This window comes from Parasteatoda tepidariorum, chromosome 1 (genome assembly GCF_982258835.1).
Source record: "Parasteatoda tepidariorum strain Cologne lab strain chromosome 1, Ptep-v5.0, whole genome shotgun sequence".
Classification (NCBI taxonomy): Eukaryota; Metazoa; Arthropoda; class Arachnida; order Araneae; family Theridiidae; genus Parasteatoda; species Parasteatoda tepidariorum.
In genome coordinates, this window is record NC_141755.1 from 30047108 (window position 1) to 30062329 (window position 15222).

General features: G+C 32.1%; 1 protein-coding gene across 1 annotated transcript in view; it reads right to left on the reverse strand.

Moving 5' to 3' along the window:
• Nucleotides 1-770: 770 nt before the first annotated feature.
• The window catches only part of LOC107455673 (nose resistant to fluoxetine protein 6), a 93719-nt gene continuing 79267 nt past the window's right edge, over nt 771-15222 (reverse strand). The window contains exon 15 of the mRNA XM_087161086.1: nt 771-1123. Coding sequence (XP_087017212.1) covers nt 914-1123 — 210 coding nt within the window. The 3' untranslated portion in view covers nt 771-913. The remainder of the gene's footprint in view (nt 1124-15222) is intronic.

Below are 15222 nucleotides of genomic sequence, written 5' to 3' on the forward strand. Positions count from 1 at the left end.
TATAAAAAATAATAAATATTAACAAAAATTATATATTTTGCATTGAATTATCTTTGGATAAAAAAATTTTAATGTTGTGTACAAAATTTTTTTAATTTGCTTAAAAAGTTCTAGAGATATGGCAAAATACAAAAAAAGTAAAATTGAATTTAAGATTTCCAAACTTAAGACCGCTCTCCAGACCAAGTAATTGGGGCCATATTTTTTAATGGCTATATATTTTTAGGTAAGGAATCCTAATCAATTTATGTTTATTCAGAGAAAATACATTTTGGTATCTGATTTCTTAGCTTGATATTGTCTGCACTAACTGGTCTGTATATTTGACATCACCCATTTAAGCCATTAAGATCCAATCACTGAATCTTAAGTTATTCAGAATGTTATTTATATACAGTGAAAAAAATAAATAAACATATCTCAAAGGGATATCTGCAAGTGAGGTAGTATGGGTATCTCAATCCTGATTGGTTGTTGAAGCATGGCATTTGTTTTTCAATAAATTTCATTGTATTTAAAAATACAAAATTTAGTATGCTAGACATCTTGTAGGAATTGACTTCATGCAAAACTCGATTTTAATTTACAAAAGAAGTTCATAGCAGAAGAAATATTAATAGGAATAATTTTAAAAAACAATGACTGTAAAGTGTCTTACAGTTTTTTTTTACTGATACATCTGTGAAACTTATGCATATAAATCAAAATTTTAAACTTACTAGATATGGAGCAACTCGTTTGTAAAAACATAAATTAAACATTTTGAAAGATACATCTAATGCTAAGTAAGTCAATTAAAGTTTAAAACGAAGTGTCTCTTTCAGGTAATGTGGATATTTAGCTCTGATACTCAATGCATATATATATAAAAAAAGAAACTATATATATTTTAGAAGGCAGAACTCGACTAAGTTTATGAACTTTTTTCTTTGCTCTCATGTATTTTTTGTTCTTCAAAACAGTGTCTAGAATTGCTTTCATTTATGGTGCTTTTTATATTTTTGCCATCCTTTGCTTTTTCATGCCATAAATCATATACAGAATTGAATGGCAGTTCTACTGTAATGTGTGCCACATAAGCTAATCCAATAGAGATTACAATGATTGCCAAAGAATCAAAAAGCTGCAAGAAAAAAAAAATTAGGTATTTAATCATTTGTTAACAACAGAAAGTTAATTAGCATTTATTTATTAGCTACTATCAGTATAAAACACATTTAGATTTTAACAGAAATTCTTTCATTTACTTTTGATTCTAAACAGTGGTAAATTTGATTTACCTAAACTTCAGTTTTATAATGAAAAATCTGTTTTAATTTTCTGCATTAGTTTTAAACAATATTTGGAATACTTTATTTTATTACCGGTGTTGAACAGTCATACCAATTCCGAGTTTACGACTAGCAATGTTCAACTCTATAGCCTTAAAATCTTGAACTTTACCCAGAAGACCCCTGTCCAAAAGACAAGGGAACTTATGGATCAAGTATTGGGAGACACTTTTTGCCTTCGTGGAGGACTTTTTAATGGAGCTAAACCGCATTTGCGTTACATGAGAGGAAAACCATTAATGAATCCCACGGTTAGCCTGACAGCAAAGGGATTCTAACCCGTGATCCATCAACCATTGTGGATATTTTACGTTAGTACTGTGGTCAGTTCGACCTGCGAGCAGAATTGGTATCAACTTGCCGCCGCCGACATACGAACCTGGGTCACTTCATTAAGAGGCCAACGCTCTATCACCCTGAGCCACCGCAGCTCGGAATAGTATATTTTATTTTATAACCGTCGTTGAACAGCCGACCCAATTTTATGGGTTTACGACTACTAATGTGCAACTCCGTAACCTTGTAATTTTGAACCCAATCCAGAAGATAAGGGAACTCCTGGATCGAGTATTGGATGAAATTTGCCTTCGTGGAGGTCTTTTTGATGGAGCTAACCCGCATTTGCGTTACATGGATAGGAAAACCTCCCACGGTTAGCCTGACGGCAAGGGGACGGATCATGGGTTAGAGTCCCCTTGCCGTCAGGCTAACCGTGAGAGGTTTTCGTGGTTTTAATCTCTATGTAACGCAAATGTGGATTAGTTCCATCAAAAAATCCTCCACGAAGGCAAATTTCTCCCGAAACTTGATCCATGAGTTTCCTTAACTTATGCTTTGGGTTCAAAATAAGAAGGAAAAACTACGGAGTTGAACATTAGTAGTCATAAATACAAAATTGGATGGGCCGTTCAATGATGATAAAATAAAATAGTGTAGGACTGGGTGATAAACGATTTCTTTATTAAATATTAGGGTAACGGAAAATTTAACTATTAAGGTTATTCCATACCTAACTAATCTATTTTTAAATTCAATCACATTTTATCGTTTCCAGTGTTGTACAGGGCACAGAAAATAACATTAATATTCAAATAGTTCCTGACAAAATTGAGTTTTTAAAATATCAGATTTTTAAAATTTGATTTCTTATAAACTATCCACCCCGATTTCTTTCAAATTTTGCATTTTGTTATGTAAAATTACATTCTTCAATATGATACAAAAATGCGTATACTCTTGTAATTAAAAATATAATATTAAATTAAATAACTAATATTAAATAAAATAATAAACTATATTTAAAAATAAAAGTAATTGTCACGGAATTATTTTTGGATAAGCGAATTTTATAATGGTGTGCAAAAGTTTTTCCAATTCGCTAACAAAGTTCTCGAGGTATGGCGAAATACGCACAAAACTGAAATTGACATTAAGCGGTCAGAACTTTGACCGTTCTCTAGACCTAACTATTGGGATCATGTTTTCCAGATTGTGGCTATCCCCTATATTTTGGGAGATCAGATATCATAATCCGTCGTATTAAAAAAAAAAGTATTTTAAAATTTGTCATTAACTTGATCTACAGAAGGAGTTTCTTACTGAGTTAGAATTTTAAGCATACCATTTCAACAGAAATATTTCAACTGGTGTCTTTAATTTTATCCTCAGACTGAGCCACGTTGTTGTTGGAAACGGTTATTTTGATGATATTGTAATACAGTTATTTTACAATCAGTTGCTCCAACTATTTACAAAATTTGTAACTAATTTTGAAACTTGATGCGAAATTACATTTCGTAAGCGAAAGGCTGTAAAACTATTCATTTTTGTTTCCGTTTATCTGTAATAGATTTTTCAAATCATCAGTCAATTGTGGATAGTTGACCGTGTAAAGCTAAGTAAAGATGGCGATTGGAGTTAAAATTTGTCGTAAGACATACGGGATACTGTTTTCGATTGATTTTTTCGGCTAAGCTTGAAAAAGAGCAACATCCAGTATTATTATAGTAGTATTTTCAATCTAATGTGTTCTTTCAATTTAACTTTCAACGAAACAAACAGCATATGAATTCGGAAGACACCACGAGCTTGCTATGATGCTACCCAAAAAATAACAAACGGCTCTATTTTACACAGATATACCCAAATAAGGGATAACACTCAAAACATGGCAAAGCTTACACTTTATTTGTGTTGCGATATTAATTTTCTTAAATTTGTTTTAGGCAAATCTCCTGTTAGAATTTCATAAATTGCAGAAAACTCTCTTATGAATGGTAAAATTACGATTCTAGGAAAAAAAGGCCCTCGGAAAAAAAGGTCCCGGTAAAAAAGGTACCTGTGTAGGGGAAAATATTTGAAATGAGAAGATTAGATTGAAGTGCTTTTTGCTGTTCCGTGCATGTTTTTTTTTTTTTTTTTTTCGTGTCGCCCGTTTTCAACTAATTAAAAAGGACCAATACTTTCCCCTCCAATCACGAATAAACATCCAGCACATAAATCCTCCCAACTTCCCCGATTGGCTACTTTAAGCATCACATTAGCAACTTCTTCACAAAATATAATTTAAAATAGAAAATAACACATTTTTCACTTAGAAAAATTACAAAAAAAAGTTAATTTAATAAAAGAAAATAATTAAAAGAAAAATTTAAATAGTATCTTCCGGCTTTAAAAAATAATCAAAGAAGAATAAATAAATGAAATAAAATTTAAAAAAAAGGCGTAATACTACCAGTCCATAAGTCCCCCCCTTACCCTTCTCCTACCTCAATGATCTAATCTGAATTATTACGGATAAAAAGAATATTCATTGAAACAGCGAGAAACATTCATGCTGCCCAGAAAGCGAGAGGGGAAATATCGCTACAGATTTTCCCTATGGAGGTACCTTTTTTCCGGGGACCCTTTTTTCCGTACCTTTTTTTTACCGGGACCTTTTTTTCCGTACCTTTTTTTTCCGTCTACCAAAATTACACGTAAATTTAAACACAAATCACAATAATAATATTAAGCCTAGAATATTAAGCCTGTCCACACATCGTCTCGCAAGCATAACATTGCAGGGATACACCGGAAGTTTTCTAAATTTCTTTTGGTTTTAGGAAGCTTGTTATTGTTTACATTCAGTCAACCATCCATAGGACAACTGGTTCGAATGTAGGTGCATGAAGAAATTTGACGAAAGAATCCTGCTTAAATCTGTTACGTTTCTATAAATAATATTCCTACTAAATATATCCAAATTACACTCACCATATCGATCATCCCTAAGTATACCCTTTCTTTCAAGGATGCTGCCCTGAAGATAAGTACTAGCGGATGCATAACATATAGGCTGTAGCTGATACGACATAACGGAGTAAATACACCCAACGAAAGAAACCTGTGCATCAAGTCTGTCCAAAAAGCAAAGAGTATTCAGTCACGTCATAATATTAGATATCTTTTCTTTATTGAATGTGTATATAGGGTGTTCTGTAATAGTGGCCTTTAATATATATTTTAGAAGCCTTGGGAAAAAATGAAGTTGGAGAAATATACACATGAAGAAATGCATTTTGTATCACTATTTAAAAAGGTAGGAAAACATCGAGTTAGCTAGCAGTAACTGTAAGATGGTTGTTACTAAAAATACAACCAAATTTGATCAAGCGATCAAACAGGTTTTGATGTTTTTAATTACATGCATTGTAATTTTTCATTTAAAGTCACTTCATTATTTTTTTAATAAAAAACTAATAGATATATATAAACGGGTTTGCATAAATATGTATAAACTAGAATTTTTTTTTTTTTAGTCACAGACCAATAATGTAATTCTCTTAATTTCTACAGTCATATTTTCTCGAAATTTGCCTCATTAAATTAGTTGTAAAAAATACATCAGAAACAAAACTTCATTCGTTTAGATGCCAAAAATTAAATGAAGTGTACAAGTTAAAATTTGTACTTTTATGCACATAAAACCATTGCAGTTTCTAAACTGATAGTTTTATTGACTCGTGTTAATTCTTCCTGAAAAAGTCCTTAGGAAACTATATGTCTCTGGACTAGATCACAATATTAGATACTTAAGTAAGTGCAAGTCAAACATTGTGATTTTTGTAAATAAAAACATTACATATAAACTACTTGTCCCAGGGTCTCGAACAAAACTCCAACGCGACAAATCGTGTAATTTTTCAACATTTTCACATTTATTATTTTTATAATTTAAAAATTACAATTCAGTTGGTGTCACAAAACCATAACACTAATTATAATTTTTTCCAAAAACTTTTTTCTCTCTTACCCAGTTTTCCTGTGAAAAGGTTGAAAAGCAGCCAAGATGCACTGAAGGCCCAACATAAAGTTCTTAAGGCATAATAAGCTGCAATTATTCTGTAGTTCTTTGTCGGAATCCATATTCCATACAGGGCTATTGCATAAAATAGAATGGTCAAGATCCAACAGGTTGTACGAAGAGTCTGAAAATATTGCATAGTTATTTAAAGTTTCTGTAAACCTCAAAGTAAAATTACTTACTCTGAAAATATTATACTGGTACAATCCTTTTATAACGTAATTTTTGAAAATCAAGTTAGAATGTGTTCTGATTACAGTTGAAGTGGTGTCTTTTGTTAAACAAGGACAAGCATGAAAAGGTAACTAAATTGTGTTTTAAATTGCATCTCCTTCACTTACAACAAATCAGTTTCAATGCTTAACTCTACTTGAAATATATGAGCTACAATTTTGGAGAAATCATTAAATACAATAAAATATACGAATTGTTTACAAGGTTTGTCAATAAATGATGGCGTTCTAAAAAAAACTGTAGAAGAATCCTTTTTGCTATATGTCAGACTAATTCAACTGAAATTTAAAGTATTTCCTCTGAGACATCTCGTTTTGATCTCAGACGGAAAATGATGGTTGTTTTGAGAACATTGATTTGATCAGTGGTCATCGGGCTACCAAAATAGGAGAGCAATCCTCTCCGCAGAGGATCACAATTGTGATGGCCTGTCTGCGGATCATCCTCATGATTGTTTCTTAGTCCGTCACCTATAACCCATCGTATAGCTCTAGTGCGGCGTAAATTAGTACTACTATTATTACATTGATCAGTTATAAGAGACACCATCTGTTGACAAATTTAGTAACTTGTATTAAAGCTGGGTGGTAAATCAATCATTTCATTTAGTAGAAGGCAGTAAATCGCACATTTCTGTTTGTTACATTTAATTGATTTTTTTCAATTCATCAGTCATTTTTGGAATGTTTGATGCAGTGGCTAAAATGGATTGTATTCTGCCTGGTAAGTACCCTAGATTTTTTTTCCAACATTTTATTTTATATTTTATAACCGGCGTTGAACAGCCGACCCAATTTTTTGGGTTCACGACTGCTAATGTTCAACTACATAGCCTTGTAATTTTGAACCCTATCCAGAAGACAAGGGAATTCCTGGATCAAGCAGGATGCGGAATTCGTATCGATCAGCAATCGCTGAGATTCGAACCCGCACCTCTTTGGAAGGCGAACGATCTATCCTCTGAGCCAATTTCCAACTTTCAGGCCACTTATGTTTAAAATAACAAGAAAGTTTTCTTTTATCAGGACCCTTGGTTTCAAATTACTAGCCAGTAAATTAGCCAAATATCAAAAGTATTCTCCAATTTTCGAAAGTCTTCGTCGAATGCAAATTTTAACAATCTCTTATGATTAATTCTTTTTTCACATAGAAAACTATTTTACAGTAGTTTGTTTCAAGCTTAATATTATTTGGACCCAATTCTAATTGGTTATGCGGTGCACCTACCGAAAATTACTGTAATCCAATAAAAAAATACTGATTAGTTTAGAAAAATTCATGCTGATGTAATTTTGAGGATCGAGTTGCATAGTTAGTTATAAAAAAGTCATCGAGTTATGAAAAATCAGTCTCCAAAACTTTCGCCAAAAGACAATTTTATTGGCTAAATTTACGATTTTATCTTAGTAGGTGAATGCTTAGCGCTTACGCAGTCTTGCCATGAACTCTTTTTTTTCTATACTTTAAATTACTTATATCGATTAAAAAAAATTGCCATTACGGTTTTCTCCGGTGGTACAGTGTCTTTATTAGGAGAAAATTGACAAAATCCAAGCAATATTTTAGTTTGAATGGTCGGATATGCAGCAGCAAGCATTGTTTTTTTTTGTCAGTCAGAAACACCGTTTACTACCGTAATATATAGCTAATATTGATACATAACAAGAAACTTGTTTCCTTGGCAGAACGCATCATCAATTTCAGTTTTTTATATATTTTATTACTTTTTCTTTTCGTATTGTTGATTTTTGCATTACACAGCAAGAAAAGGAAGCGACATCACAATTTATATACTTATTTATTGGTTATAAAAACCGGCTCGATTTTAGTTCCCAAACTAAGCATGTCGTCTAGGCGGGGAAAAAATATTAACTATTGAACTTCATATGTGCTTATTTTTATTATAGGTTATACATATCGAAAAAACCATAGTTTCATGTTCATCATAGGTTGATCATGTCTGAAATTTTATTATAGGAATAAATATGTTTTTATTATGGGTATAGATACATCAGAAAAATCTATACTTATAAAGAAATTTTGTAACATGACTAGATATACACTGTAACCTCTCGGGAGCAACCACTCTCTGTTCCACAGTGAAATGGTGGTCAGTCGTTCGAAGAGGTTACCTCCACTAACTAAAATAAGAAATGTTATAGAAGGTGCATGATTTTTCGCAAGCAATTTTAATTTTACTCAGTGTCATTTTCTTGGTGCAGAAAAGCTTGGTTTTGATGATCTCTCCTAAAGGTCTCTTCAGTTTCTTTGAATTATTTATTAACACAATCTAAACTGTTCCTGTCCCTTGACTCTCTAACTTCCATTTAAAAAACTTTTTCAAACGTTGATAACAGTAAGAGACAATATTTTCCATTGCGATGATGACTCTTCGTTTTCGGAACTATCTCAAAATCAACAGCTGTACTGGAAAGTTGTTAGTATTGTTTCAGTCTCTGAACAATAACAAGGAAACTACTTTTTTTTTAGTTAAACACATACCAGTCACATCTAGTAGTCCCGCAGTGGACTGATCGTTAAGACACGGTTCCCAGCAGATCACCGAAGTCAAGCATCACTGGCTGCGGTCAGTGTGCGGGTGGGTGACCCACTTGGATCAGTCTGCGTCGGGACCGAGGGTGTGCGGTATTGGTCCTCGTTAAACTGTTCTACCGTAAAGTGCTCGACTTCGCGTGCAGGTCGTTGGGCTACCGAAGCAGGGGTGCCATCCCCTCTGCAGAGGAACAAAATTGTGATGGCTTGTCTTCGGATCATCCTCAGGGATGTTTCCCAGACCGTCGCCAATAGCCCATTGTGCAGCTCTAGTGCGACGTAAATTAACTACTACTACTACTACCACATCTAGTAAAAATTTGTTTTCTAATTTTATTGGGATGACGTAAAGCGTTTTTTTACTAATTTAATTTACTCTATCACCATTTCCTTAAATTTTCTTTAACTAACACGGATAAAGTTTTATCACTATAAAAATTAAGTTTGTGGTCCAGTGATTTCGTTTATTTGTCCTGTTTTAAAAATTTTATAACGCATATTTTGATCGGACAGTTAATTTGAAACTTATTAAAAGCGAACTTAATTCTTGTGCAGGGCTTATTAAGCATAAAATCATGTCTTTGGCTGTTTCGTAATATAATAATTAAACCCAGTAAATAAAGAAACTCCTTGATCAAACATTGGGGAAAACTATTTGATGAAATTAACCAGTACTTGCATTTCAAAGAGGGGTGAACCACAAAACTCTCCATAGTTAGCCACCGATGATGAAAGGACTTTAACCCATGGTCTGTCTACCACTGAAGGTATTTTGCATTAACAGTAGTCGGCACGAGTAGAGGCAGCAGAATTCGTATCAACCTGCCACCTCTGGAATTCGAATCTGGGTCGCCTCACTGGGAGGTGAATGTTCTTTCCTCTTGGCCATCGTGGCTCCTGATGAAGTTATTGGAGGGATAACCCGTCTCCGTCGAAAAAGGGTTTTGATGAAACGAACCTACATTTGTGTTACATGAAAAGGAAACCCTCCTATACTGTTAGCTTGTCGGAAAAGCGACAACTTATGATGATCCACATACCACTAGTTACATCTGTATTCTGGTTGGTGAAAACTGGAAGCTCTGTACTAAACATTTAAAAATTCACGAAGAACAAGAAAGACTCGTATTTTGAAATTAGCGACACTTATAAAAATGTTTTGAAGAAAACATTTAAAACGAAAAAGAAATGCTTCCACTTTGTAAAAAACGGGAAGAGGGTTTAAGTTTGTTAGGGAGGCGAAATCATACAAAATAATGATCATTCACTAAAACAACTGAGAGCAATGTAAATTATTGTTTTCCCCCCGTAAATTTTGCTTTAGCGTCAAACATTTTGATCGTCAAGCCATTATTCATATATTCGATAGTGAATCATCATTATTTATACATTGATGTATCGTTGGGGTCACGCCAAAAGCATGCATCTTTCAAGTCATAGAATAGTACCATTACCATTAGTCCGTGACCATTATTTAACCATACCAACGTAATATAACAAAGAGCTACCTCTTGAAGCTAAACTATAAGAGACTCGAACGTAAAAATGCAGTATGATATGAAGCAATTCATGAAGATTTTCATGGCAATTTCTATTTTTACTCCATTGCTAATTTGAAACTAAGTTTAAAATATAGTAAAAATGTCTGGTAATCCATGATGATTCAAATGCTAAAAAAGTGTTTTCAAAATGCAAACACATTATGGCAAGATTACTTCCTCAGTGAGAAAACCTTCCATAATTTGTTTGGTTTTTGAGAATTTGACGTGAACTCACTTTTTTCTCTACTTGAATTTTTAATTTTTGGTGAGACAGAATTTACCATGAAGTGTCTCTTCAGAGATAATAGCGTCCACTAAAGATATAAATACTACTTAAGAGAGAAAAGAAGTCTTACTCAAAATCTTTGAGGAATCTAAAGGAAACCATCTTGAATTTATGAACTATAGAAATCTCGTAAACAATAAGAATGCATGCTGAAATCAATGCTGAAGCCAAGGCCATTCCGATTTTTGGCATTCTGTAAGAAAATTCAAAGCGATCTTTACAGTTCTAACAGACTAATGTATTCAAAAATATATGTCAAAAATTACACTGCTTAGTGTTTATTTTAACAACACATTTCGTTTGGTTCTAGACATTTAGGGTTGTGGCGAGTGTAGTTGGTAAATCGTCTCAGTAGTTTTAACGGGATTAGGAATAGTATTCTCTTATCAATTGTGTAATAAGACTTGAATTTGGATTACAGTATATTATTATAATGAGTCGAAAATGTATGGCCATGAGGGCCAAATTTCCGTTAAAAGTTTATATCGGACCAAAAATCTAAAAGTACAAATGTGAAATATTTTCAAAGCATGAATTCAATGAAACCAAATTCGACGGAACCCCTTCATACATTCTGATGTTTGGTTGACTAGCTGACGCCATGCTCATTTGAAGTTGGGATCCCAATTTTGCATTATGAGATAACTTTTTCAAAATATCAACTAATGCAAGTATTTTAAACGCTTTTGTTTCGGCTATGACAAAAAATGTTACAACTTTGTATGTTTTTAGACACAAATATTTCTCACTTGTGTATTCTTGGAAATTTGATCTGATGTAAACGTATCTCGTGAGACTTTTGATAATTTCCATGCCTTGTGGATAACTTTAAGAAAATTTTTTCAGTGTAGGAGTCTAAAGTGGTGGTCACATATTTAGGTACTTGGAAAAAAAGCTCTTAATTATGTATTGTGAGCTGATATAAAATTGTTTTGGGTTTTATCCTTTCACATTGTAGACTCGCATGCAAGGAAAGAAAATTGCACCGCACTTCATATTATCAAAATATATGTTTTTGAGATCGAGCTAAAAAAATTGCAGGCACTACTAGACCCCAATTTTTTTTATCTTTTGTAATTATACTTTCAAAATTTGCGTAATTCAACTTTTTTTTTTCATCCTGTGGGTTTAAAATTTTTTTTATTCTGTTAGCTTTATAGATTTTTTTTCATTAAAAACTTCGATAAAATATAACTAAGTAACCGTAACTAAGTAACTACTAACTGTCACTGGAACATCATTTGTTTCTTAATTTTATCTAGAATTTGAGCTACTAGGAGGTTAATTAAATTACTAACTCATGAAACAAATAAAAATATAAACATTTTGTTACAGACAACCATATTATTGTTTAAATAAATAATTTTTTTGTCAGTATTCAAATCAAATATTTTAGAAGCACTTTAAATATTTAGAACGTTCAAATTTTGACTTATTTTACGATTGGACTTTTTGATCACTTTTAGAACATGTTTTAAAAAAAGCAATTTTCTGATTAATCACTTTAAAATTTGCTTATTCAAATCACTATGATGTCGAAAAAATACCACGAATTAAAGCATTTTCTGTAGCAGCTACTCTAGTACTGTTAATCGAAATCATCACTTTACATATATATATATATATATATATATATATATATATATATATATATATATATATATATATATATATATATATATATATATATATATATATATCTTAAATGCGTTATCAGAAATTAAGTTAGAAAAGCACATATGCTTGGGTTTACAAATTAATATTGAAGCGAGAAGAAAGAAGAAGATTAAAACGAAATTTGGTGAATCACTAAAGTAGGAGAAAGAAGATCTACCAAAATTAATTTGATTGTCTGCTAAAACTTGGAAGGAGTAATAACTGCGTTTTTACTCCTCTGTTTCCTCCGGTAATCAAACAGGTTTCAGCCCTATCTTCCTCATTAATATTTCGACAGAGAATGATAGCGCGTTTTTCTCACTAAAATATTTGTGACTTTTTTAACAAGGAATATGGAAATAATTAATGGGAGCGGTGATTGTGGAACACCTTGAATATGAATTTAATTCTCTGAATTATTTAACAGTTAAAGCTGACATACCTATATGTGACGATCAACAAGACTAGACCAGCTATATGCGTTTGAATCAACATCCCTATGTACCAAGAATGAAGCATGCACTACAAATAAGCATTTAAATGTGAATTAAGTACTTATAATTTTTATGTTGATAAAATATATGAAATTCCAAACAATAGAGCTATTTTTATTCAAGCCTGCTTAATGGTTACTCTTAACAACGTAACTTTGACAAATTTTACGAAATTTTCTTTTTAGTTTCTAGGGTATAACATTAAGAAAAAATATACACTATAATGCCTTCATTAAATAAACAATTTCCTCGTATTTATTTAAACAATGGTACAAGGGTCTGCGATACTCGATGCAGTTGTGTACTTGGTGCAGTTGATAAAGGCATCGTTCACATCGTCGGAAGATCGTGAGTTTGATAGCAGTCAACGAAACAATAGTAAAATCTGTCATGACTGAATGTCCTCACGCTGGTTGTGGGACGAAATTTTGGAGAAGGGAGTAACAGCTCAGGCGCCGTCCACGTTGTCTGTCTGGAGACAAAATGACGTGGTACAGTTCAGACGTGGCTAAGAAACGACAGAACTTTGAAAATCGAAATCGAGCTAGTTGCTTGGCCAAATCTGGGTGTATGCTAAGTTAAAGAGAGTTTTATTATAGTATACTATGAAGTAAATCGTTAAATATCTATAAGTAACTGCAAATACCATAGAGCTATAATGTAGGTAGACCAAGCTTTGCACGTTAATTTTTGTCTCACTAATAAACACACGTGACGGGTGGGAGATTCGTTGGGAAATTTTCTACCTTCTGCTTATTATTGTTATTTTAAAGGAATAAAATATTCATGCCCGAATTTTAACGTAATTTTTTTTAAAAAAATATGCTCTTTTATTGTAGTGTATTTGGTTGACATTTTTTTTTTAAAATGAACGTTTCAAGAACCCATGCTGCAGTGTCCCCAAACTGTTGCTTTTTTTTCTTTATACATTGGACTTTCAAAATCTTTTGAGAAGTTGCTTACATTATATCTATGGAAGCTAGCCTTCTTCTTCTATGTATTTTCCTTGCCTGAACTCTTTAAGCTGCAAACTTTCGTTCCTTGCTCTTAAAAGCTCAAAACATAAACCAAATAAAGACAGCTTATCTTATTTGTCACAAGACTTCTTTTTTTTTCTACGCCAAAATTGCTGATATACAAGAATCATGTGACTCTGATGCTGGGGCAAGGAGAGATAGAGAAATATAAAAATGCATGCTGTACCTCTATTACAGCTCAATGGTAGTTGCTGACATCTAATGGATTTTTCGAATCAATAAAAAGATATGAAAAACTAATATATAGCCATCAGAATAATTCAATAAAAACTTAAATTTTTCCCCTCCATTTCTCCCCTCTCTTTTTTGTAACTAGTTAAATAAAGCTGTAAATATTGCACACATCAGTTTCATCTAATTTAAATTGTTTAGCTTGAAAGTAAAATTCAAACATTGGTTTACTTCAACTTAAATAACATTCGGAAATCATGCCTTCCTAATAGTTAAAGAAATGATATTTCATCTCAGAAAAATAAATTAATTAAAAGGGGAAAAAATAAATAAACAGATGCAAACTTACTATATCATTAGAATGTACAAAATTGTTCATAAAGAAGATGTTCATCCACCATGATTTCTGACATTTATTAATTTCAAAATCCCATGAAGAGTTCCATATGGGTTCAAAATGAAGATTTGGTACTATTAACATTAAGACAACGTGTAATATAAATAATGGACAAAATCTGTAATGCAAACATTCGAAAAATATGTAAATATCTACTTAATAAGCATAGGGCAAGTTGAAATTTTTTTTATGTTCAAATGTTTATATATTTCAACGTTGAAATCTTTACATATTTCGATGTTGAAATGTTTATATGTTTCAATGTTGAAATATTTATAAATTTCAATGTTGAATTGCTTATATATTTTAATATTGAAATGTTTTTTTATTTCGATGTTGAAATCTTTATAAATTTCAATGTTGAAATGTTTATATATTTCAATGTTTACATGTTTGTATATTTCAATGTCTAAGCGTTAATATATTTCAATATTCAAATGTTAATATATTTCAATAATCAAATGTTTATATATTTCAATATTCAAATGTTACATATATGTTAACTATAAGTAACATTTGAAAAAAAATAATGTTACATATATGTTAACTATATGTAACATTTGGAATAAATAATGTTACATATATGTATATGCTACATGCTACATAAATGTACTGTTACAATATGTATTTGTTACATGTCAAATACATAATTTTGTTAAATGTTACATATATGTATATTTTACATGTCATATACATCATTTTGCATAATGCTCAAATTCAGCTCTTCAACTAACACCACGAAAAAAGTTTTAACAAAAAAAGTAAAAGTTGGTATGTAATGCCAATGTATGTTATGCCATTGGCCTACTATACAATCAAGCCTACTTGAAATCAAGCTCATTTTTAAGGCAGAGAGTACGTTTCGTGTTTTATTTCAGTGGCGCCATCTATCATCATATCAGTCCAAGAATACGACTTCAGCCACACATACGTCACTGCCCGTTTTAGAAGGTGAACCCACTCTACTCCCATTCATTCACCCACAGATCGTAATTTTAATCTGAGCCAGAGAAATATCAATCTCTGATTCAGTTCTCCAAGAGGAATTGATTTGCTATGGGAACCTGGAGGACTTTGTGACGCATACAGATTTAACGTACACCATCACCCTTTACTTCTCGACCTACGGGTTTTGAACTCATGTTTTCACGAACACGAGCTCAACGTCCTACCAACC